The sequence below is a fragment of the Nannobrachium achirus genome (assembly GCF_963921795.1).
Source record: "Nannobrachium achirus genome assembly, chromosome: 1".
Classification (NCBI taxonomy): domain Eukaryota; kingdom Metazoa; phylum Chordata; class Actinopteri; order Myctophiformes; family Myctophidae; genus Nannobrachium; species Nannobrachium achirus.
In genome coordinates, this window is record NC_137810.1 from 39,236,364 (window position 1) to 39,262,145 (window position 25,782).

General features: G+C 40.5%; 3 protein-coding genes across 3 annotated transcripts; 1 reads left to right on the plus strand and 2 right to left on the minus strand.

Annotated features, from left to right (window-relative positions):
• Positions 1 to 3,752: 3,752 nt before the first annotated feature.
• On the plus strand, positions 3,753 to 9,663 carry ifi30b (IFI30 lysosomal thiol reductase b; the record flags this gene model as incomplete). The annotated part of the gene is made up of 7 exons (XM_080728931.1): positions 3,753 to 3,896; positions 5,126 to 5,317; positions 6,557 to 6,628; positions 7,576 to 7,665; positions 8,338 to 8,490; positions 9,146 to 9,214; positions 9,592 to 9,663. 7 exons carry the CDS (start codon positions 3,753 to 3,755, stop codon positions 9,661 to 9,663), a joined length of 792 nt encoding a protein of 263 aa, XP_080585057.1.
• Positions 9,664 to 11,004: 1,341 nt separating this feature from the next.
• LOC308287698 (interferon-induced protein 44-like) lies at positions 11,005 to 15,636 on the minus strand (the record flags this gene model as incomplete). Its single annotated transcript, XM_080728943.1, has 7 exons — positions 11,005 to 11,048; positions 11,447 to 11,657; positions 11,945 to 12,045; positions 12,245 to 12,416; positions 13,097 to 13,249; positions 13,769 to 13,993; positions 15,493 to 15,636. 7 exons carry the CDS (start codon positions 15,634 to 15,636, stop codon positions 11,005 to 11,007), a joined length of 1,050 nt encoding a protein of 349 aa, XP_080585069.1.
• Positions 15,637 to 18,714: 3,078 nt separating this feature from the next.
• LOC308291604 (uncharacterized protein) lies at positions 18,715 to 25,573 on the minus strand. Its single transcript, XM_080733663.1, has 6 exons — positions 25,226 to 25,573; positions 24,054 to 24,197; positions 23,244 to 23,330; positions 22,642 to 22,806; positions 20,957 to 21,045; positions 18,715 to 20,106 (listed from the first exon to the last, which is right to left on the minus strand). The coding sequence occupies exons 1-6, from the start codon at positions 25,527 to 25,529 to the stop codon at positions 19,153 to 19,155; spliced, it is 1,743 nt and encodes a 580-aa protein (XP_080589789.1). The 5' UTR covers positions 25,530 to 25,573; the 3' UTR covers positions 18,715 to 19,152.
• Between the last annotated feature and the right edge of the window lie 209 nt (positions 25,574 to 25,782).

The window sequence follows — 25,782 nt, forward strand, 5'->3', positions numbered from 1 at the left end:
TCTTAAGCTCTTTATCTTCATGTTTTACTGAATAGATGCATTTACTGCACTTGACGTTATCTATTGTATTTTGAGAGACTTCTATTCAGAGTTAGTGTCAAAGAGTCCTTGAGCAAGACTCTGAAACCCTAGTTGCTCCCGGTGAGCAGGTTGGTGCCTTGAATGGTTTCCTCTGCCATCCGTGTATGAATGTGTGTGTGAATGGGTGAATGTAATGCACAAATTCTGTAAAGCTCCTTGGATAAAGGCGCTATATAAAAAATGCACCATTTATTCATTGCAGTCAGCCACTATACTTGTGAGTAGTAAAGCAGCCACAGTGCAGTGTTTGGGGACCAACTCCAGTTGTAATGTCAGTACCTTGGTCAAGGCCACGGGCAGGAGTATGTAGTACCTATAACATGCATGTCTTTTGGTGTTGGAGGAAACCTGACGCAAACACAGGGAGAACACAGGGAGAGCCAGCCCTGCCAGGGGTCGACCTTCTGGCTGTGTGGCAACAGTGTTAACCACTGCATGCCTTCTGATATCCAGCTGTGAAATGGTGCTGACTTTGAACTTTGGCATAACACCTTTGTGCAATACTGTAATGCAGTGGTCCTCCCTTAACTCTGACAGTATACAAATGTGTATACTGTTAGAGTTACATACTTGTATGGGTCAATTTAGACCCCCATAAAGTCCAGGGAAACCACTTTGAGAACCACTGCTGTAATGTATTTTATGTTGTATTATGAGCAGATGTAAGATGCAGGACATACAGTATGTGTCCATTTCTGTCCAAGGAAGATTTGTGCCAGCAGGAGACAGGTTTTTAGATTTAGAGATGTGCACAATGACTCAGTCACAGACTATAAAAAGTTTATGTAACACAATATACAGTATGTAGGGGTCCCTAGCTTTGTCTCTCTCTCAGCTTTAGGCGTCCTTGGCTGGAAAAGACCCCTGCTCTATCAGAATAGTACTGTGCAGCATTTAACACTTATTTCACCCAAAAGTATCACTAACACCACCAAGTAAGTTCTTTGTTGTTTAACAATTTAATGTAATGTTTATTGTGTTGCATTAACACCAAGACAGGTTGTAGAAGTTATTGTTGAATGGAATGAAATACATGACGTTACAGTACTTGCATTTGTCTGATTTGTGCAATTTGTATTTCTTAAAAGGGTTTTTAAAATGAATTGGTTCTGGTCCAACCCAGGATATATTTCTGTTTGTACTTTAATTTGTTTTCTTATTTCCTTTGCTATTATGATACACATGCAAATGGTCAAATACAGTCAAAATAATTTAACTGTAGGCTGGAATTATATCTGTCTTTATTGTTTGTGAGTGACCAAAACTATGAATTGTCAAAAGATCATCTATATTATTCATGCTAAGGTCACTTAAATCTACTAAATTAGTTTTTGTTTCTCCTGTGTCAGTGTTTTTTTCTTCTTTTTTGTATGCTATGATTTTTAAACATTTTAAAAAAAGTTCATGGTTCATGTGCACTTTCAGAACTTCCTGATAAAGTTATCATCATGATTTGATGTGTTGTTGAGTTGCTTAATATTTATGGAATGAAAAGGGTTATATTTATTATTATTATTATTTAAATATAAGCTGCATTTGTATAGAGATGTCCACTGACTATATGCGATATGTTACAAGTAAAATTCCTCTATTAAAAATGTACTTGAGTACAAAAGTATTGGCATCAAAATATACTTAAAGTACCAAAGGTAAAAGTACTCATTGTGCAGAATGTCACAAGTTGACAATGTTGGCAGATCAACAAGCTCACACTGCCTAAAAACACAGTAAAGTACTTGATTAAATGTAATTATTTACTTTACACCACTGTATTTGAGCCACCAGCACAGACACATGCACGCACACACACACGCACACGCACACACACACACACACACACACACACACACACACACACACACACACACACACACACACACACTTTATCAATTATCTCTGTTCTTGTATCTCTGTCAGGTCACTGTGTTGTCTGAGGTTCCTTCCAGCTGAGCTGTAGTCAAAGTAGCTTATACCACTGATGAACCTTCTTTCCCCTCTGAGTGCCGCACTGGAAGGATGACCTGTCACTGAGATTTAGGGCTTCAGGTAGGATTCAATGTTTTATTTCCTTATGCAGATACCGTATGCAAAAATAAAACTGTCTGTCCATCTGTAGGCTGGCAGGCAGGCAGGCAGGCAGGCAGGCAGGCAGGCAGGCAAGTAGGCAGGTAGGTACTGTATGTACAGTAGGTAGGTAGATTAGGTATATAGATGGGAACCCATGGTTCATAAAATGAGATATTCTATATATACATGGCAATTAACTAAGCTATCTTCTTCAACTTGAAGACAGTGAAGTGAAACAGGAAGCTGTAGTTCTCTTTGCTGTGGACCCCTGGTACCCCATCAATGACACCAGGGGGTCCACGTCCACCTGCCCCACTTTGAGAACAACTGATATAGAGCAGCTAAACAGCTAATCATCATCATCATCACTTTCTGAACATAGGCTATTGTACCGTACATGATATTTTAGAATTTCAATTAATCAATGAAAAAAACAAAAGCTCTAGTTTTCCTGATTGGCCCATGTATGCTGCTTGCAGCTATATTTGATATTTTGGCCACGGATCCCCATTTGAAAAGAGTTGTGCCAGAGACCTCATATAAAATTTGTGTTGTTAAAATGTTTCAAGATGTTGGGAAAATACTAGCAGATCTGCAAGCTCATAATGGGTCTGAGCACATTAATGCCTGGTGAGTTTGTAGATTTGCTATTTTCAAATAGCAGTTGGCCTATGAGTAGCTGGGGTTAAAGTGGTTTAAGTGTTTTGATATGATCTAATTATCCTGGAAACCCCCCTTGAGAACTAGCCAACTAGGCTACTGACTGCCAGAATATCACTGCAGATTCCTCTGGTTTCCAGACTCACAGAACACCTGCAGTGGTGCCTGTAAGTACATTTACAAGTAGGCCTACAGTACAATTTTGAGGTCCTACTTTACTTGAGTAGGCTTATTTCCAATTTCCAATAGGCCTACTTTTACTACTCCACTACATCTCGGGTCCAAATAGGCCTATTGTACTTTTACTCCACTAATTATTTAACCACTTTATAGTTACTTTGTAGGTTTAGATTATTAGGCTATTACTTAAAACTACATTAGGCCTATGATAATAATAGCTGATCTACAATAAGCTCACAACGTGATGGACACATTGTGACACATTGTGAGCTTGTAGAACTGCTATTTTCTAAAGATTTTTATACATTTGAAAACTTGAAATGGGACATTCTGCCTAAGGCCTACTTGGTACTTTAAGTAGGCCTATGCTACATTTTGATAGCAATACTTTAGTAGGCTACAAGTAGGCATACATTTGTAATACTTAATTATTTTTGGAAGAATGTATTAGCAGTTTGCTAAAGGAAAAAAAGTACAGTTTCATGACAGCACAAATCACTGGTAGGCTACAAGGTCAACTAAAAGGAGATCATAGCCACCCACAACATCACCTGCCACTGCCACCCACAACTTAATGGACAACTGAGTTCAGCTGATTTGATTTGACATTTGAGTTCAGCTGATTCAATCAGCAAGAGGAGGACAGATTTCTAGGAGGAGCCGAAGAGGAAGGGCACTGGGACAGACACAGACAGACAGCCCTGTCTGCAGTCTAGCTCTACCTCAGTCAGCCCCAAATTTCAAACATAATTCAGTCCACAACCATGAAGAAATATTCGTTGTTATTCGCTGTTTTTTTGTTGTGTTTTACTGTCAAACAATCTTCTGGAAAGTCGCACCCTACACCGTCTTGTTCTTATCCACCGTCGCAGTGGTGTCGCTCTTTGGAAATCGCCATAGAATGCAAGGTAACATAATAGTTAATTGTGATATATTAGTATTTGTTTGTTTTATTATGTATTTGCAAGTAGGCCTACTCTCGACCATTAATAAGTACATTGTAGCTACATGAATTTTGGGTCACGTCGTGGAGCAAATTTTGGAGCGTTTTCAGAATTAATGATAGGCCTAATAGTAGCCTATATTAATTTACTGCATTAGGCCTACTACTTTATTTTACTTTAGATGTATCGATGTGTATCGATGTGCAACGGTAAATAACCGTTATTCAACCTTTTCATTACCAGTGTTCGGCGTCTAGTCAGCAGAAGACCTCTTCATTCTACTGAAGTTCAGTGGAGTTTTGTGTTAATTAAACAAGTCAACGACGTCCTTGTTTGCAAAATGAGAATCATGCTTTTGAAATTGGGCACCAAACGTCCTGCATTTCCACAGAAACAACGTGACCTTACTGTCAACATTACTCCTACAGTAGATGAGGACAGTGACAATAAAAAGTGAATTTTAGTCTATTTCTCCCCATGAAGCACTTAATGCCAGTGCTTGAAGTGCTAGGCCTATCCACCTGGTAATAAGCATGTATGCAACTTAATGAGTTGCTTTGATCATTGGCACAGACAGCCTTTTTTGAGAGTTTAAAATAATACCTATATCAAAGAGCTCATTTGATTATGGGTTTAGTGCCCATTGTTGAAGTGCAACCTCTTAGCCCATTGGTTGTGTTCAATAAGGTTTCTCTGAAGCAGTTTTGTGTTGTAGTAATAACAATAATCATCATCACACTATATTTGTATATCCTACTTTTTAAAACTGTTTTAAAAAGCTAGTTCATGCAGCATTAAAAAGCATAAAAGGACACGAGTGTACAAAATAGTTATACAAATAAAAGTGCAACAAATACAATTTACAAGAGCATAAACGGATACAAATGTGCAAGAAGCATAATATAAATAGCAAAAGGGATACAACAGACTATTATTATTATTATTAGTCCAGCTAGTCTATATGGACTAATCTATCGAGAGTCTAGAGACTCTAGATAGATGGAGTCTTTTTTTATTTTAATGTTTTAAAGCAAAACAGAAGTGCTCTGCCCGAGGATCTTGGGTAAAATAGGGATTTATTGAAGGATGGTTTGGTTTCTCCTGTTTACGTTCAGAAGCTCTATGTATGATTTGTTACTTTCTCCTGTTCAGGTTCAGAAGCTCTACATGATTTGTTACTTTCTCCTGTTCAGGTTCAGAAGCAGTGTATGGAGCTGAACGCTACCAAGCGCAACGTGGCTGCTGTGCCTCCAGTGGAGGTCACCCTGTACTATGAGAGCCTGTGTCCAGGCTGCAGGTACTTCATCACCCAGCAGCTCTTCCCCACCTGGACCTTGCTGAAGGACATCATGACCGTCAACCTGGTCCCCTATGGGAATGCTGAGGTACAGAGTTGTTCCCTATGCTGGTCTAATGCTCAGCTAGCACTGGTTCACTTAACTTTGGCCCTTCTTGGAGATTATTGATCCCTGTAGGGAGTGCAGGTGCAATAGCAGCAACAGCAGCAGCAGCAGCCAGGTTTAGGCACAGGTAAGAGTAGGGGTGTCATGAAAATCTATTAAAGTGATCAGAAACCAAACATGTGGCCTTAAAATCATGTCAATTTGCTATCAAGAACGTGAATGGCATCTGCTGCTTGATGTGAAGACTGCACAATGCAGTTATACAAAAAGGTCACTAGATGGCAGAAGGGTTCTTTATGAAAATGGCTTGAGTTTTAACTTCAAAAAGCCACCAGGACTAGAATGGTTTTAATAAACATTCTAAATGGAAAACCTATTTGAACAGAAGTATGTTAAACACTATATACTAAGTAAACTTGACATGAGTTAGGGCTGTATTGGTGTGCTCCTTTTCATTCTACAATCTACACCAAAACTCGTTGCCATAAATAACCATGTCATGTTGCAACGCTTGTGAGCTTGTAGATCGGCTATTTTTTGGCAAATGTTCCCCCAGAATCGGGATGCTGGGGTTCAAGTGGTTAACACAGGGAAGTTGGCCCATGATACTGAAACTGTTAGCAAGCATGTGGACATTGGACAGCGCCTGGTGCTGAAACTGTTAGCGTGCAATTGTTTCCCCTTAGTTGAGTGAGTGTTCAAGTTCATTAACATGGGTCTCCCCTCTCTCCAGCTCTTAAGTAAACAGAAAATACATTTTCAGGTTGGGATACCAATTTCTATCATTCAGGAGTGAGAACTAATTTTCAGGATATATCTATATCTATTTAATGCTTAGTATAGAGCTGGATGGATCCCTGTTATTGAACAAACACAGGGTAGGCAACCTTAGGCATGGGTGCCAACATTGGAACAGGGGAGGGTGATCCTGGCAGACTGCTGGCAAGTGTGAGAGGTATTTTTCTTTTGAAATAAAATATAAAAAACAAATATTGTCTATTTAATTAAGTCCCCTCATATCTGTACATATTTCAACTTTTATTCTCTGAACTTTGGGGAGGGAGTCTGGGAGAATGGAAGATCGCAATGCAATTGTAGGCTATTTTTGGTGAAGAGATTTGGTGTGTTAACCCATTAAAGAAGAGCGTGCCAAGTACAGTTGCAACTTTGGTTTGTTTTCGTTTTTAACAAGTATAAGTGGTATTCCTGCTTTTCTTCTAGGAACTTCCATCAGAAAGTTTTCCCTTCAGCTGTCAACACGGGCAGCCGGAATGTGTTGGGAACATGATCCAGGTCTGTATGTTGTCTGCTTGATTCTCCCTAAACAGCATCACACTGAATCTGTCAGTGTAACTTACAGTATACTTTACTTTGTTTCATTTGCTCAATTTTTTTTATCGAGCAACACTCGTCCGAAAGGGTTCTGCAAATACATTAAGTAGCTACTTAAAGCAATGTTTAACTTGGATAGAACCTTGGGTTTGACTTTTGTATCTATTTACACAAATCACAGTTAAAAGGACGAACACAAAATACACAAAAATAGATATACTAGCTGTATATTATGACCAGATGCAACCCAAGGTTCTACCAAAGTTCAGACGTTGCCTAACTGCTCATTCATTGTGAGTTTCTGCTAAATGTCTGAAGTGTTTGTGTCATAAAAAAATAAATAAGAGGAAATGACCAGAGTGACCAGTCCACGCTTCAGTGGTGTTGTCAAGGTGTGTCACAAGGGGGGGGAAAGTGGGACTGAATGCTAGGGCCCAAGGTGGAGAGGCCTTAATTATTGTATACTTTAGCTATTGAAAAATGGCAGATATACAATCTCACAGCACGGCACCGAGTGCTGCGCTGCGAGCTTATAGATCTGCTATTTTTGAAAAGTGTTGAAAATGTGTGCAAATCTTTAAATATATTATGTATTTTTTAAGCAAATATTTGTAACTCAAATGTTGCTTCTGGGGGGTCCCTGGAACTAAATATTTTGAGATGGGAAACAGGTTTTTCAAAAGTCCTTACAAGAATTTGAAATATTCAAAGACTTTTTTCATGATTTCATGATTTTTAAAAAATAGCTATGAAGAACATTAATGGGGGGCCCCGCAGTGAATCTATGTACCCAGGGTGCAGAATTTGGTGCGACACCCCTGGATCCACAACATGCAAAATCATGGTGAATGATTCGCCATTTATTTTCACACTAAACAATACCGCTTCATGACCTATGATCTCCACAGGCTTGCATCATACACAATGTGCCCCATGCAGCCTTCCAGGTCATCTACTGCATGGAATCGGCATCTGACGTTCTCCTTGCAGCTCAACCTGTAAGTACTGAGGGACACCTCCCACTGGCCTTTGACAAACTTCACTTACTGTGGAGAAGCAACATTTGTGGCACGTGCATGGTTTTGGAATTAGTTCTATATATTTAGTCATTAAGACCTGAGGCTGATTCTAAATCAGTAGTTCTCAGACTACTGATTTGGGTGGTTATGTCAAGGAGCCCCGAAATTATATGTATTTGGCTGCGGACCCCCATCAGATTTCCTTTTTGCGCCAGGGACCCCACCAGAAGAGAAGATTTGTGTTAAAAAATACTTTTCAATATTTTTCAGAAGTGGCAGATGTGCAAGCTGCAAGCTTGTGCATCTGCTATTGTTGAGAGTCACTGTTCTATGTTTTATGAAAACGTATGTTGCTATATACAGTTTATAGCCAAAATCTAAAATGACACGGATGCTTTTCCAGTTTTAATGGTTTCAAACAATGTGTGGTAGTCACAGAAATCCCACAGCAGACTCTCGACTTCTGCACGCCTTTGAAAACCCCTGCTATAATACAGGACAACAAAGGATGGTTGCATCATATCCTGTGTTGTTGGTAACATGCGTTTTGTCCTCCTGCCCCAGTGTCTGCAGCTCTATGCTCCATCCTCATCCTGGGCCCTCATAGAGTCCTGTGTTGTTGGTAACATGCGTTTTGTCCTCCTGCCCCAGTGTCTGCAGCTCTATGCTCCATCCTCATCCTGGGCCCTCATAGAGTCCTGTGTGAAGGGAGGACAGGGGCTTAAAATCATGCACACCAACGCTGCCATGACCAGAGCCCTGAGCCCAGCTCACACACATGTACCCTGGGTCACCTTCAATGGGGTAAGTCTGAGGTTCTCAAAATTTATTTATTTATTTTTTATTTCAAGGACCCCCTTACATCTGAGCGTTACAGACCCGTAAGGGTCCATTAGGAACCCCCACAAGGAACCCTGAGGTCCCCTGGACCCTACTTTGAGAAACTGGGGTAAGACACACACAAACACTGGACTGTGGGTGATCTGCCTTTCTCTTTAGGGCTTAAACTATTTTTAGTCTTATTAGCGATTGTTCTGTCGATTACTTTTTTTGTATTAATTGAGATGCAAGTCTAATTATAAGTCTATATATATATATATATATATATATATATATATATATATATATATATATATATATATATACACATACACATACTAATATTGTTTTAACAACAAACCAATGTGAAAAGATTTTAACAGATTTGTTTTAATAATGTACTCTAAATTGATGATTGATTTTTGAAACAAATCTTTCTTGTTCATATTTTTTAAATAATCAATTAGTTACGATTAACTGTTGTGATAATCTTGCAATATTTCAAGATTATTTCAAGCACAATTACTGCTTGAATGGACGTTGTACAGCCAAAGGATAATTGTATATGTATATTGCTAACTTGCTCATGCATGTAAATAAGGTTCACAAACAAGAGTGGTAATCTTATATAATTCTGCAGGAATATAAAGAAGAGTTTGAGGGTGAGGCGATGTCGTCACTTTTTCATCTGGTCTGCCAGCTCTACAAGGTGAGAAAATATTGGCACCGGCCACTGCCATCTCTCATACTTGAATGAAATGAACGAAAGCATCTGGGGGTGCAAACTCTGCCTGAACAAAATTAATCTCTTGTTTTAAGTCTCTTGATTGTGACCCTTTCCATCCAAAAGTGTAATTTCCTCAGGGTGTACTATTGAGTATCCCACCCATGAATAAAGGAAAAGAGCACATCAGCACTTCCAAGCATACATGTACAGCAGATGATAAAAATACAATAAAGCCCGGCTAAGGCTTATTCACATTTTTGCTACTCTTATTTTGTGGTCCCAATTTTCATGCATAACACTGTTTGATAAGGGCCAACTTGACTTGTTCTGCCATGTATTAAGACTTTCGTTTCTCTCAGGGAGGAACGCCCTCAGCTTGCACTGGAGCCCAGGTGAAGTTGGACCGGAGTCTCTGCTTGAAAGATTTTTAGGATGTAAATGCCTTTATCAATGCATCTGAACTGTTTACAGTATATCCCAGGAGCATCCGTGTTTTAGTTTATTGACTGAATGACAAATAAACATTTAGTTACTGTTATATTCTGTTTAAATGGGTTGTGATATTTAATATAATTAATTTGTAATGTTATGCAGTAAGTAAACAAAACATGCATTGCATACTCTACATACTTACTGTTCTCAAACAAATCATTGATTCTGATTGCCAGAGTCCAGTGTTAAACTACGAAACACATCTGCATCTCTTATTCTGCTCTGTCCTAGCTCCTCTATCCTCGGGAGCTTGTAGATTTGATTGGAAATTTGATTTGATCGTAAAATGCGAAACTACACTGTGAACACATTTGCACTTGCATAAAAAATATTCATACACATGTAAATTGAAATTTGACCAATAAAACTATTCTCGCTGTGCAACTGTCGATCTACACGTGTGTGCAACTGTGCATATTTTGTTTGTGACTTCAAGTTCAGATAGTGTGTAGATTACATGGGTTTACGTTTCATTGAGTTCTCAAATTTTGCAACATATCTTCTGTTATATGCTGTATAATGTCCTGTCCTCCTTTGCATTAATGGCCATGGTAAAATCCTCGGTACACCAAAAATGAAATGCTTTAGCTCCTTCCCCTGGAGGTGGGCTGCCAACATGCTCCTCTCTCCTACTAGAGGAGCGTGAGGAGGGAGATAGGGCTGCCTCCATATTATTAAGACCAAAACTGAATGTTCACCAGCACTTAGATTCAAACCCGCAACCTTCAGATTGTGAAGCCTGCCTCACCTTTTACTCTTGTGCCACCAGGCCTTTCACACTAATTGGATGTTTAGCATTTCTCCAAGCCTCACTTCTCCACACTGTCTAAATCTAAGGCAGGTGACATACCGTAATCGCTGCTGCTGCTCTTCTCAAAGTGCTTTTCTACATCAGTGCTTTTTGGGTCACGGACCAAGCTTGTTTGCGAAATAGTTTTTAATGATTATTTCAAAAAGATTCCATATATATTCTTATGCAAAAATCAAATAAATTCCATACATTCTATATACTTAAGTAGTGAAAATGGCAATCGTGTCGCATCACAAGATTATTTTGTGAGATTGTAGATCGGCTATTTTCCTGAGGAGTCTCTTTTGGGTCTCAAGCTAAAATGTTTGGTAACCACTGCTCTACAATACAACAGCTATTGGAGCAATTAATATATGAATCAATACAATAAAGAAAACAAAACGAAAGCCTGACATGCTCTGTCCTATTAAAGTTATTATCATACCCTCAAACTCTTGATTAAAACATCTCCATCCTCATTACTTAGACATTAGTCCTTGGGAAGCTGCATAGCTGCTGCTGTAGCCTCCTGATCTGCACATTTTTGTTCTTTGCAGAACACATATCAAAGGCTCTAAACGCTCATTCACAGAAACACCGTAAAGTCAGGCACTATTCATTGCATGCATACTATAGCGTTGCAACAGTCAATTGAACTAAATCCACTTATAAAATAAAATCTACTTTGTCAAAGTTGATTTATCTTTTCAAATGTTTGTTCATTTGATACCAATTCTCTTTTTTAAAGTTGTGAAATTAGCAGATTAGTGTGGCGGGCATATACTGTATAGAGCTGCTATTTTTGGGGAGCATATAGATCTGCTATTTTTGGTGAGCATACTGTATATAGTTCTGCTATTTTTGGTGCACAACACTGCTGTGCAATGAAGTGTTGTATGAAGCTGGTGGATAGACTGCAGGCACTGCGTTACGCGGTACGGCTGCTGCACCCCTGATTTGCATATCATGGCTGAATTGGTCACTGATGTCATCAAAGTAGTTGTCAGCGAAACGCAGCATCTGGTTGACCGCAGTGAGTAGCAGGATGTCACAGCACTGGTCCAACTCCAGCTCCTCGCTGTAGTTCTTCACAGGAAGCACACAGGACAGAGGAACGCCCAGACGCTGGCTCGCTTCCTGGGCCTGCAGCGCACACCACTGGAGGTTAGCTTATAGTTGCTAATCATTCATGTTACATTCATATAAATACATGCTGATGAGGATTTACCTGGCATGGTTTTATCTGATTTAGTTACTACTTGGCTCTTCCCAAGATTAAGCAACACAACAGTATTATTGAGGAGGATATAGTTAAAGTTCATAGATAGAAACTGACAGCCCGCTTAAACTCTCCTCTCTGCTGAGCTGAGGATTTGAGTGAAAGCTAGAAAGAACTTCCTAAAACAGAGTGTGCTTGGAGTAGAACTCACCATGGTCTTGATGTAGGGGCTGTGGTAAACATTCTTCAGGTTTTGTGCCACAGTGGAACAGGCCTCATCCACTTTAGTCAACAGGACCAACTGAGGGATCCCTGGAGAACACCATAAACATCATTAAACATAAGGTTATTATAGTTAACTAAAAAAGTGACTTCTCGAGTATTCAATGAATTGAAATAAATAAATATTGATAAATCACTAAGAATAGGGCATATTTGATGGTTGCAGCCCTACTCTGCAGCCACAAAATATAGGCTGTATGACGGGTGTTTGGGGGTGAGACCAACTGACCCATTAGGTTGACCTTCTTCCGAATGGCGGTCAGTCTCTCCTGTAACTTAGTGGTCATGATGGAGACCTTGCTGGCGTCAATGACGTAGCACACACAGTGGATCCTGTCTTGAACACCCGGTGTCATGTTATAACCCGGGTGCTCTGCTTGCAATGGAACTGCAGAGTTGAACTATGCACATTAGAGGAAAATGAATTAATTGGTCAATTCAAGTCCATACAATGGTCACATACACAGTAGGAAAATGGTAGAAACAAAGGCTACTAGGAAAAAGAGGAAATTACTTAATTCTTCTTTTTCAGCTTATTAACTCACTTCACTTCAAAACTCTGTAGACAGTATCTCTACAGTCATGTGATCAACATGAATCGGCCTGATTTACCATATTCCATCCTGATTGGCTAAGATTGGCTTCCAAAGTTTGCAGGATTGCTCCGTTTTGAACAAAATACCTCAAATCATGAACACATTGTGCAATTTTGATGAAATTGTGCACGCACATTCCCACTAAGCTGAGGAAGAAATGTCAATAAAAAATGTCTAAATAAGCCTCATGGTGGCCCTATAACATGCCGATTCATATTTTTACCTAACTTCATCGATCAATGTCAACTTTTGCTAAACAATTTTTTGGAACAAGGCCTCAGGCTCAAATCATGCATGCAGTGTCTGATTGCCGTTAAAGGCCCAAGAACGCATGGCACCCTTTTCACATTGGCCTATTATAGTGCCATCAGGAGGCCACAATAACCTACCTGGCAGACACCTGTGTTTGGAAGAGCACTGATTCTAGTTTCCTTAAAGGGAATCGCAAAGGGTTTTAAAAGGAGAATATAATTTAGACCTCTCACCTGATATCTGTCAATAATGTGACCTTTCAGAATGCTGCTTATGTCATCCGCATTAAGCCCCGCCTCTGTGCTCTCCTCCAATCCCATAGTGTCGCACAAGATGATTGGCAGAGGTTTCCCGTCCCTTCCAGCCTTCACGCGGTAGGTGCGGTACTATGTAAGGCACACAATGGTGGGTTATCAATAGGTCTGCAATGATTTATTATTATACTTTCAGGCCACTATACTGCTTGCATTGCTGCCACCGTCAGGTTAGCTTTCAAACCTAGTCCTATGCAGTGTTCCTTTTTACAGAAAATTCAGATTTATTCTTGAATAACAACATTTAGCTTTAGTCCTATTTTAGTCATCTGAAATCGTTTAGTCTTAGTTTAGCCGTAGCTGACTAATATCAAAATAATATATTATTTATTTAGTCTTAGTCTTTTAGTTTTAGTCTTAGTCAACAAAATGAACACGGCATGGTACTTTTTGCCATTTAACTTTGTATGTCACGCCGCTCAAACAAATATTTCATCTCTCGGTGTGAACACACTTTAACGTTATTGTTATGACAAAGTGTTAGGGTTAGCAGTGAGCAGAGGTCTACTGAGCCTCATAAACCACCCCCCTTCCAGAAATCGCACAAATGCAATTTCCGGAAGGGGGGTGGTTTACAAGGCTAATGTCTACCTGGGTGGTGAGGCTGGTGCCAGAGCTCCCAGCGATGGCCTGGCTGGTGACATGTCCTCTGAAGATGGAGTTGATGGAGTTGAAAAAGCTGGACTTCCCGGCTCCCACCGGTCCAACTAGCAGAACCCTGACCTGGGTTACAGAGCTGATGATGGGCTTGTAGTTCTGTATTCCCGACATCAACTTTTTCTTATCCCTGTGGAAACCAGAGGCCACCCGATGAACCTTTTCAATATGTTTAAATATACAACAAGTAAGTCAAACACTGCTACTGTTGTGCACCAGAATGGCCTTCATTAGCATAAAGGGTCATCCACACCAAGCACTCCCTAATCGGGAGATAAGCAGAAGTCAATGGTAGCCAATCAGGAGGGAATATGGGAAATGGGACAGATCCATGTTGATGACATGACTTTAGAGATACTGTGTACCGCTTTGCATGATTTTAGGGCAAAATCTGTAGGAGCAGTGTCCAAAAATGTGTTTTTCAAGAATCGGCCCCCTGGTGGCGCTAGAAGAGGGCCATGTGAGAAATGAGGGTTGTGGTTTGGCAGCCAAGGAGTGTTTGTGCAAAGTTTGGCATGGATAGGGGCAACGGTGGCGGAGATATGAGTAGAGCAAAAGTGTGCCGTGACGTGTGACGGACAGACAGCCGGTGGAGGTTTTGATAGTAACTGCGACCTGATGGTCGCAATAACATTATAGTTGTGGTGTGGACACTGCCATTCACTTTGCTTAGAACTATTTGTAAAGTATATATTTATATAATTATATAGTGCTTGGCCAGCCCTTAATGCTTGCGATTTGGTATCACTTTATTTTGTGTGTGATATATACTGTATCATATTGTGATTTTAAGTTAGAAATTGATAAAGTGAGCATGATCAACTGTTGTCTGCAGTATTTGGTCTTACTCGTCTTTCCAAAGAACATTCCGCCATGGCTTTTCAAGAGTTACAGGTTCCACTGCACCAGCGACATCCTCCATATCATCATCATATAATCCATAATTCTCTGAGGGAAGAAAACACATTAAGAACTTCAACTCAACAAAGCACCATCCATCACAACAACCATTGTGAGCTTGTAGATCAGTTATTTTCGAATAGAAAATTTCAAAATAGGGCTAAATTGTTTAATGCATGTTTTGTAATTAAGTAACTTGTAACTCATGTTTTAAACTAATTTAAGGGCAATTTGCAGAGTAGTGTGTTGTGTAATGTAGTCGAGTAGAAGTATAGATCATCAAGAAATGGAAATACTCAAGTAAACATACCTCAAAATTGTACTTGAGTACCATACTTGAGCAAATGTACTTATTTACTTTCCACCTTGAAAAGCTTACCTTGGATTTGATACACCTCACATTCACTCAGAGGTAGATTTTTTAAACTTGTTGGAACATGAGGAGTGCTATTGTTGTAATATTGTCCTGGGTGCCACTGAACATAAGGTTGGCCATTGGGTAAAAAAATCAAATCCTCTCCAAAGCAAGGGCCATGGTTTTGTTTGTTATGCAGGGCATACAGTTCATAATCTAACATGATGTTGGAGCGCACCAGATGCTGCCCTCCAGTTAAAGTAAAAATAAAAGCTTCGTTATCCTGTATATAACTTGAATGGGACGACCCATAATATCCTGTATTACGGTTGTTAGCTTGGCTAAAGTTTTGGCTGGTATATGCTCCATAGATGTGGCCTGAGGAGCAGTAGCCTATGGTGACAGTGGCCCCCTGGTTGCTACAGCGTTGGTAGAAGGCAGTTGTAGTGAAACCATGGACAGAGGCCTTGTAAAGGAGGTGGAGATTCTTGTTTCCCAGCTGGGAGCGGATCGCCCTCTGCTGGGCCTTGTTTAAACTTGGGTTCATGGTGGAATTGGATGGTGTCAGCACTGAGGTCTAGTGGTCAGAATTCTGAGACAGACAGGCTCAGAAAGAGCTTTCCTCTGCAGCTGCCAGAGACCTAAATGAGGACATGGAAATACAGAAATAAATACAATAATATTAAGAAGAAAATGATAAAAATGTTAAGGGTAACAATAATTGCAAATTGTACAAACCCAGAGCAGATGCTCAAAATACCAATTGCACAATATACAGTACATAGACAAGTGAAATTGATGTACATTCTGACTTCCAATTGTTGTTAACAACCTTTCTTTCATTAATTCATTATTACATCCAGTAGTATTATTGTATTGTTGTGTTGGCAAAGTCTTTGTGGGACATACATGTTACACCAACATTCTGCTGCTTGTACCTGTATGAGTGAGTGACACATAAATACCTCTTGATTCTTGACCTATATATAGTAAAGGAAATACAACTAGAGAAAATGGATCAGATTTTCACTTTTGTCTTTATACTGCAATGCATCTATTGTACAGTACACAGACAATACAGGACAAAATCATGTCTAACAATACCAGATATTTTAAGAAATTGCCTACTGCACATCACATTGGAGGTGCAGTATAACATACTTATATTTGTTAGACATGATTTGGTCTGAGATGTCCAGAATGCCTTTACTATCTGTATGGTCCCAATAACATACAGGCGATAAAACAGTACGTAGCCTATAATAAAAAGCTACAGGGTAAAAAGTTGAAAAGAAAAGTTACTAAAAACACAACAGGTGATCAGGTAGACAAGTGGTCAGTCAGGTGATCAGGTGGTCACAGATTATTTTACAGAACAACAAAAAGAGTGAATGAGGCTTCGTAAGGAGAGCTGCCAAGTGACAATGAACTTGTAGAAGTCATTTGCTCAAGTTCAATACATGTGGGTAAGCATGAAATAATAATAATGATGGATTGCCTTTTTATAGCGCTTTTCTAAGCAAGTTGAAAACTCAAAGCGCTTTACAATGGTCCATTCATTCATACATTGGGATATATATATATGTCACGGTTTGTTAGAGAAACAGGACGGTCGAGAAACGGAGCACTCGTGGTGCCGCACAGGGCGGAACAAGCGGTCGCCCACAACAACGTCCTCCAGGCGGAGCCGCTCGATTGTCCACGACATTGCAAGCGGCGCGAAGGCCAGCGGACCTGGGCCGCGCGGCCGGCGGAGCGCCGCACGAGTTACGAAGCCGTGGTGAATGCAATCGTTATATTTATGCCCAGGCCGTAAGGCCTGGGCAAGCCCACGATAAACGCTCATAGTAAGCTAATGGCTAAGCTAATGGCTAAGCTAATGGCTAAACACCGCCCAGCTAGGCTAGTAAATAAAGAAAGAGAGTCGCAAACGAGTGACGTCAGCGCCTGCACTAGTGAATGGCTGTATATGGGCTGTCGTCGCGATCTGGTGGTGATTAGTGTGTGGTGAACGACAAAACAAGCGCTCTTACTCTTACTGTCCTGAGTTACCCAAACATACTGTAACATATATATATATATACATATATTGGGTATGCTCAGCAGTTCACCTTTAAGATATATTTTTTAACCCTATTCCTTTCTACATCAAGGACCACTTTTTGAAATAAGTGGTTTTCGTAATGCTTAAATCCTCTGGATTTCTTCATGCCATGAAGGACCATCGGACCCCCCGGAACCCACTTTGAGAACCACTGCCTCACTTAAAGTAGGAGAAGAGATAAACAAAAGGCTTCTCTGCTGATAAAATAAATAAATACATGAAAACATAATAATAATAAATGAAAATAAACTAGCAAACTAACCACAAAGGCAGTGGAAAACATTTCCAGAAACTGGACAGAGGAATAAAACACATGTTGACCTGTAGTCCTACTCAAATTACTAAGTACAATGTTATGATAGCAAACAATCTATATCATTTTCTGACTGGTAGGCTACTCACCAGGCTGAAGAATCACGGATGAAACTGTGTAAACTTGTGCTATCAAGAGGCTGACCCAGGATTTGTTTGGAGCTGATGTGTCATGTCTGTCTCTGACATGGATTAAATAAAGTCAAACATCATCTAGGTTGGTCTTTGCTGTGCATCAACTCCTCTCTCTTTATTGAGGAAGTACAAAGGGCAGAGCTATAAACTACCACGTGGGGATCATACAGGAAAACTGGGTACTGATAACACTCAAACAATAAATACCCTTTTCTTAGGATGTCTCAGGTCTGTTCACCCTGCCCGCTTTAAGTGCCCATTTCTCTGAGCCCACTTCATATAACAGTGCCCAGCTCTTTATCTAGAAACAGGGCGAGGCCGTTTCAGGGGAAATTAAACCAATATGCCAGGCTGAGTGCAATCTATGAAAACAGCACCCTCTGCAGAGAAATTAGGCTGGGTGTGGTGGTGGAAAAGTAGTACCCACATTCATTTTGTTTTACTTCAGTAAAAGTACCATACCAAAAGTACCATAGCGTGTAGACATTCGTTGAGTAAAGGTCCTGCATTAAAAATGTAAAAGTACAAAAAGCATTGGCATCAAGTACCAAAAGTACCCATAATAGACGTTTTTCAGAGGAGTTGCAGAACTTCTTCGCTCACAACACATCAAAATAATGTGTGCTTATTTTAGGTGCCATATGAGTGTGCTTAAAAAGTATTTATTTAATATCTCTTCATTCTGAGAATGGGAGAGAGAGAGAACTCATACAGGACTCAAACAAGTGAAATCGGAAGTGATGAAACAAAAAACAAGAGCAGACAACCTAACATAAAAGAACTAGGAACACTATAAACTATAAAGGCTGACTGGATGTACAGTAATTGGTGTCCCACCTGAAACGGTATTTAATGTATACTAAAGAACTGGAGATGAGAGACCTGGATACTGAAATGATAAACGATTTAATTGTGAATCTTTAGTTATAAACTAATAAGAAAAGAATGCATCAAAACAAATCGACATACTTTGTTCACACATATTCTTATAAGTGATTACTGCAACTACCAGAACCACACTGAACAAGCAGTATTTGTCCTTTTAAAAACGACTGGTCTGGTCACCCAGCCCACTTTAAGTGCCCATTTCTCTGAGCCCACTTCACAAAACAATGCCCAATTATCTATCCTACTGCTCAGTTTCTCTTTATCTAGAAAGAGGGCGAGGCTGTTTCAGGGGAAATGAAAGCAATACACCAGGCTGAGTGCAATCTGGGAACCCTTTGACAAAAAAGGGGGAAAAACAGCACCCTCTGCAGTTTTTTCTCCTTGAGAGATTAGGCGTGTGGAGTGTGGTGGTGGAAACGTAGTACCCACGTTCATTTTTTTTTACTTCAGTAAAAGTACGAAACCACAATGTAGAAATTAGTTATGAGTAAAGGTCCTGCATTTTGGCCTTCAAATCTAATCATGTATTACACTGATCAGAGCAATAGTCACTGAGTTACAGCTATTTGAGTTGAATACTGCTCTAACACTGCACCTGTGGCCCCTGGAGTTGATGTGCATCTTTTAGATTAACTTCATTTTTTTTGGTTTCAAACTCTTCCAGTCAAGATCCTCCTTCCACTGGTCAAAAGACTGGTCAGCCTTTTGGGGACAGTATACAGACCCAAGATATTCTATGTGGCCAGACATTCTATGTGGCTGGGAGCATTCCCTGCATCTGGCATACAGCCATTCCGAATAACTTTGTGCAGGGATTTGTGGCATCATAAACAGAGGCCTAGGGCCAGAGGTAGGTGGAGGTGACTGCTGAGGGGCTGACAGCATCTCGGCCGTCAGCGTTTGGGAGTCAGACTGTGAAGGATGGGTGTGTTCGCTCGTGTCCATTGCCAGTTCTGCTGTACTTTGAGGCAAGTGGTATTGAATTGGGCGGCCAGGCTGTGGGGGTTCAGCGGGGTCTACCTGTACAGGTGGGAGATGGGAGTTGACCCCTTGAACCAGAATGTTACAATCAGAGCTGACCCCTTTCAAGCTGACCCCTTGCAGTAGAATACTACAGTCCTGCCTCTGCATTCGCAATCCATGCCAATCGATGAATGTTTTTTGACTGACCCCAAACAACTGAAGATTAGTGCTCTCCATGACTGTACGGTTGTCACAGACCAGCTGCCTGATCTTCTGGTATTCCCTGAGAACCGGTGTCCATCTTAGTGTGTAACAAGCCTGGTATTTCATGGGGTTCTTGTGGATGTCACAGAGTTTGACAAGGATAGACTCTACCAGATGACAACAGTCAGGCCACCGCGTAGATGCGGCACCATACTGGTACCGTGCTGCCTGTTCCAGAGGTGTGGAGGCCACTTGACTCCGGTCATATGGCATTGGTGGGACGTTCTGCCACAGGGCGATGATGGTGTTGGCCTGCTGGGTGGTCAGTATTTTGCTGGTTTCAGCCCTCAGTCCCACCAAGCACTCTGCCAGGCGCTCCATGCGCTCCATCCCTGGGTCACTGCACACATCCTGGAAGAAATATACACAATTAGGCCTGTCACGATTATTACATAATTGTCTAATCGCAATTATTTTTCACATACTCGTTTTCCATTAAAAAGCTGAAATAGCAGATCTACAAGCTTACAACACATCACATGTTGATTTTTTTACCAAGTACAATGATTAAATACAGTATGTCAGTAATTTCTTTGTACTGTACATTCAAGTTGGTCATATCCTCCCTGTGCAATGTTTTATTACAAAGCCTAAAAGCCAAACAGAAATGTAATTTGTATTCATATACTCCAACTTTCAATGACATAAAAAACTGTTCAATTCTTAATCGCAATTATTTGTATGACAATTAATCGTCAACTTAAATCTTGTAATCGTGACAGTGACGCCTGATTATGGATCCCACTGGGAAAGATGGATGGAAACGGCCTAGAGCGCTCGTTTTCACAGTTATTGTCCACGAGATTGCAAGCGGCGCGAAGGCCAGCGGACCTTGGTCCTGCTCTTCGCGCCCGAGCGCCGCAGGCGCGAGTGCCCGCGAAGAGCGGGCGTTACGAAGCCATGGTGAATGCAATCGTTCTATTTATGCCCAGGCCGTAAAGCCTGGGCAAGCGCACGATAAACGCAATGATAAAAGGGGTTTGGTGCACCTCGCGCGGTCCAAGTGACTACAACGGAGCGCTCCCTACGTCCGGTTCAGCCAATCACAAGCTTCAAAAATGAGTCCGGGGCGTGGTTATCCATCTTTCCCAGTGGGATCCATAATCACGCGACAGTGACAGCTCTGGCCTATACACGACAATAAAACACAATATGACAAGCATCTGTCACCTCTGTCACAGTCTAACCTGTAAATACTTACCAGCTGTTGCTCAGGTTCTGCCGAGGTCAGGTCGGTTGGCCAACCAGACGTTTTAGCGGTGAAGATGGCATCTGGGAGGTTGGTGGCAGCTGTAAGACAGGGTTACCAGTTACCACACATTCTTACCAATGAATTTCCTAAACTCTTCCAAAATATTTAACCAAATTTCCGGGCCTATATAACAATCATTCCACGCAATGATGAGTCTCTTATTCTTACTGTATGTGCAGTTCCCAAAGACAGGCAGTGTAGCAAAAATAAAGTATAGAATGGTATTATGGTATAATTCCATTCCATTCCATAGTGCATGCTAACTAGTTCAACCGATACATCATAACTCATCACAGACAATTTGCTTTGAATAGTTAGGTCGCACTGCACAGGTTGGTGTCGTGACAAAAGAACAAATCTACAAGCTAACTACGCATCACACTGTAGCACTTGTAGTGCTTGTAGATCTGTTCTTTTTGTCACATACAGTACGTTAGGCTGCAATCACCCAGCCTGTCCGGTGAAAAACTACATATGTTACATATTTCGTGTTATGTTTTACATGTTTTAGAAAATGTTTTTTATTAACATTAACAATAGCCAAAAACAATGCACAGGAAAATATTTTTCCCAGGACCCTTGATCAATTCCAAATCTTTTCCAGTACTGGAAAAAGATTTTTCTAATATCAAAATATTTCAAGGAATTTCATGACTATGGGAACCATGATAAGATTTTATAAAATTTGCTTCATGACCAAATGGCATGACTCTGATGACAGGACAGTGCGGATGCCAACGCTTCGGTGGGCAAAGCGTGTGGTGCGGGTCATGTCTTGTCTGCATTTGTGTGTTACACTTTCACCCATTGATTCACACTCAAGACGGTGGAGGCGACCATGCAAGGTACCACCCTCATTGAGAGTTAGGGCTTACAGTCTTGCTCAAGGACACCTGAGCAAGGCACAAAGGCAGGAAGAGCCGGGGATCGAAACCTTCCAGTTCCCAAGCGGCCACTCTACCACCTGAGACACAGTCGACACATGTCCATGGAGATCGAAACCCGAACCGGTTACAAACTCGATAATAAATGTATTGAGTGCCTCGTGAAATAAAAGTATGCTTTTAAAGTGACAATACAACATAACCAGTTAACAATTTCTTCAATATTATTTTCCAAAAGTAAAAAGGTCACTTGCCTTCTCAAATTACTGTATTTGAAGGCCCTAATACATTTAGGGATATATTTTGGTTAAATTAATTATAAAGAGCTGAAGAGACATGGAGATTTTATAGTAATTATTAAAGTACTATTCACAATATAGCCATTTAACACTTAGAATGGTTGTTTTAATGAGAAATATGTTTTACTTGTCAAGTACATTTAATTTAAGATTGTGGTCAGCCACAAACTCACAGTCACTCACAGTCACAGCTGGCCAATAATGATAATAAAAAGAAAGATACCAGTTCTGTTTAGAATTTGTTGTCTCACATCTTTCCACAAAATAAAAAACGCGCAATGGCGGGTTTGATTAAAGCCAGGCTCAATAAGCAGAATCGATAAGCTGCTCATTATTAATAACGTGCTCCATCCCTACTATAAATCGCTTTGTAGTTGGAAGACATCACAAGATAAAGCTATGTCTTGTGAGTACTTGCGCGCTCTGCTGGCACACAAGGCCATAAACTTACCTGAGAGTGTGTCTAGGTGAGGCTTCCTATCTAATGAAGTCGAGGTTGACACGTCAGCCATCTCTGATATTAGAACAAATTCCTCCTGTTCCTCTTTAACCCGTGGAGACTCAGGTTCCTCCCGGACCAGACTGGGGCTCCTCTCCTGCCGTTCTGAGGAAAGCTCTTTTCACACGGTCAGGAAGGAGCAGGAGATGTACAAGGAGAGAGGAGGTGAAGTCAGCGCAGAGCAGCTCAAAGTGATTTCACATCGGATAAAATCGATTGCCCTTCTTGTTACTTGCGCCACCAGAACGCGCAAGTACTGCGTTCGGTGATTTTGTATGTGGCGTAACTGTTTGTGTTTACCTTTGAGTTTGAGTGCAACCTGATGTAAATAACAAGGCACGCTCTGCTGGTGCACATGTAGGCTTACATACATGGCCACGAGTGCACATGGTGCAAGTTGCCACCTCGACAGAGTGCAGTCTAGTTTTGTTTAGAAATGTTCTGCCCCACCCCAAAAAATACACGCAGTTGCACAGCATTAAGGAGAATCCTAACGCTATGGCTAGATTGACATCTAACAATACCTTAAGGCCCTTTTATATAATATACTATACCTGAGGCAGGGAATCCAGGGAAATCATCATCATTATCATTTTCCTCTTCAAAGATTTTGACGATAATTTGTTGCTGTTTCGTGATGCCTGCAAGTATCAAAATGAATATATTAAATATAACTAGGGCAGTAACAGTTAAAGGAACTCATCATTTATTAAAAACAATTGATAATTTATCATTGAATAAACTAATCAATTAATAATAAATCCCTATTTTGGAAATGTCATTATTGTAATTATGTTGTTAATAGAGGCCTCTAAATGTGTGACTGAGATTTGGAGCAGATTGGTGGCAAAAAGGGTGTTTTGAAGAAAATGCTAAATGGGTGGAAAATCTTTTAATAATGATCTTTATTTGTCAGATACATTGCTGTAATTTGAAATTTGTTCTCTGCCTTTGACCCATCTCTTGGAGCGGTACTCTGCAGCGGTGCCGTGCTCAGGAATCAGTAATGGTGATCAACCCCTCCCAATCCAACCCTTGATGCTGAGTGCCAAGCAGGGAGGCATTAGCTCCCATTTCTACAGTCTTTGGCATGACCCGACTCGGGATCGAACCCCAACCTCCCATTCTCAGGACAGACACTGAGCTGGTCAGGCAGAACATTCTATATGGCGAGTTGCATCATGAGACAAGAAATCAAGGGATTTATTTTTGAGTGTAGCTAACCGCTCCAAGTCTAAATAACGTCATGGACAGAATGGCCCACACAAGGAGATATGCATGTGTGTCGTGTTTGGTATTAAATGGAGTGAACTTAGGAAGGCCTAGATTTCTGTTTGATTTAAGAATACTATCCTCCTCCACACCTGAGGCAGGGAATTCAAGGAAATCTTCATCTTCATCATCATCGTCGTCGTCACCACCACCACCACCACCACCACCATTGTCATCATCATCACTACTTTCCTCTTCACACGTTTTGATGATCCGTTGGGGCTGTTCTGGGATGTCTACAGGCAACAAAAGTTAACCATAAGTAACTCTGCAACAGTTAACCCAACTTGATTTAATTGATCGATTTTTTTATCAACATGACACGAAATGAAATGATTGCAGGACTGAACAACATATGAAAACTTCCCTTGTGGAGGTACACCTAGCCTATTATATTTGTGCACTGAGTTGAATTATTGATGTGTGATAGATGTACAGTAGGCACCGCATAGGCACTTTGGTGGTGGAGTGTCCACACTGGTTTGACTGTGGGGTTACTGGGTGAGCTGCTGCAAGGGATTGTTGGGGAAATCTCGCTTTTTCGAATGCACATCATTTTGACAACGGAGCGCATTTTGGGGAAATGCTCATGGTTTCATTTATTTCTTTGCAGAGATGCATGTAACCGGAACATTTGTATCATTTTCTTGTCATATTGAAGTAAATAATTTTAAACATGAGTCCTTTTATTGTGCGTGTCACAAACGTTTTTTATCAGTTTAGGGATTAGGGTTAGGCATAGTTTTACTGAGGTTAGGGTTAGGTTTAGTTTTACTGAGGTTAGGATTAGGTTTAGGCAGCATTCACCAGGTTAGCATTCACCAGCGTGTGACTAAAGGCCCATTCCCACTGGGCCAGATAACAGATACAAAAATCTCTTTCTCCAGATATGTTTCCATTCAAAGTGGATGATAGATACAGATAAAACAGAAATCTGTCACAGATAAAAGAAATATCTGTGACAGATATTTTTTTTATCTGTATCTACCATCCACTTTGAATGGAAAAATATATGGAGAAATAGATAGTTTTATCTGTTATCTGGCCCAGTGGGAAAGGGCCTTATTGCATGGGCTTCTTCCACATCCAGGTTAACTAAAACAAGCGCTCCTTTCCCAATCTAACTGGTTTCTCAAACTAACTGTAACATACATCACACTTTTCTTTTCATCATAACAAAGTTTTAATCATTCAATCAATGCGTGCACAGATAAAACAAAAACGCAAACAACAAAGGAAAACAAGGTGTAGTTACTGTACCAACCTGTTTGGTGTAATTTGATGTGTGCCTCTGGACCCTTATCCAGGATGGTAACAATTTTGCCATCCTGGATTTTTACCGTAAAATTGTCAATTTGTTGTTTGGAACGTAAAGCCTCATCCTCATAGTCTGTTATAATTCTTTCAACAACCATACATATTTCTTCAGCAGCCGCAGAAAGGCGCTCGTTGACAAAGGATCTAAGTGTTTGTATTGAAATCATATTAGAAGAATGTATCCCGTAAATAAATCGAACACATAAACAAACAAACGCTAGGAAATAAATACCTAAGCTCTCGCTGTACATAGGCTATGTATGCGTGTAGGGGAAATCATTGTAGCGAAAAAACGCGTGTGGGGTATCCCATCATAGATCCCATAGAGTTATATATAAAAGGTGTATCCAGAAAAAAATAAACTAAAAACTAAAACATGAAAACACTTCCGGGTTGACTAGCTTCCTTGGTTGACTGGGTTGACTACGTTGATTTGACAATTACTGCCATCTGCTGTTGAAGATCCGTATAAAAAGGGACATATTTTTGGGTTGGTTTTTTAAT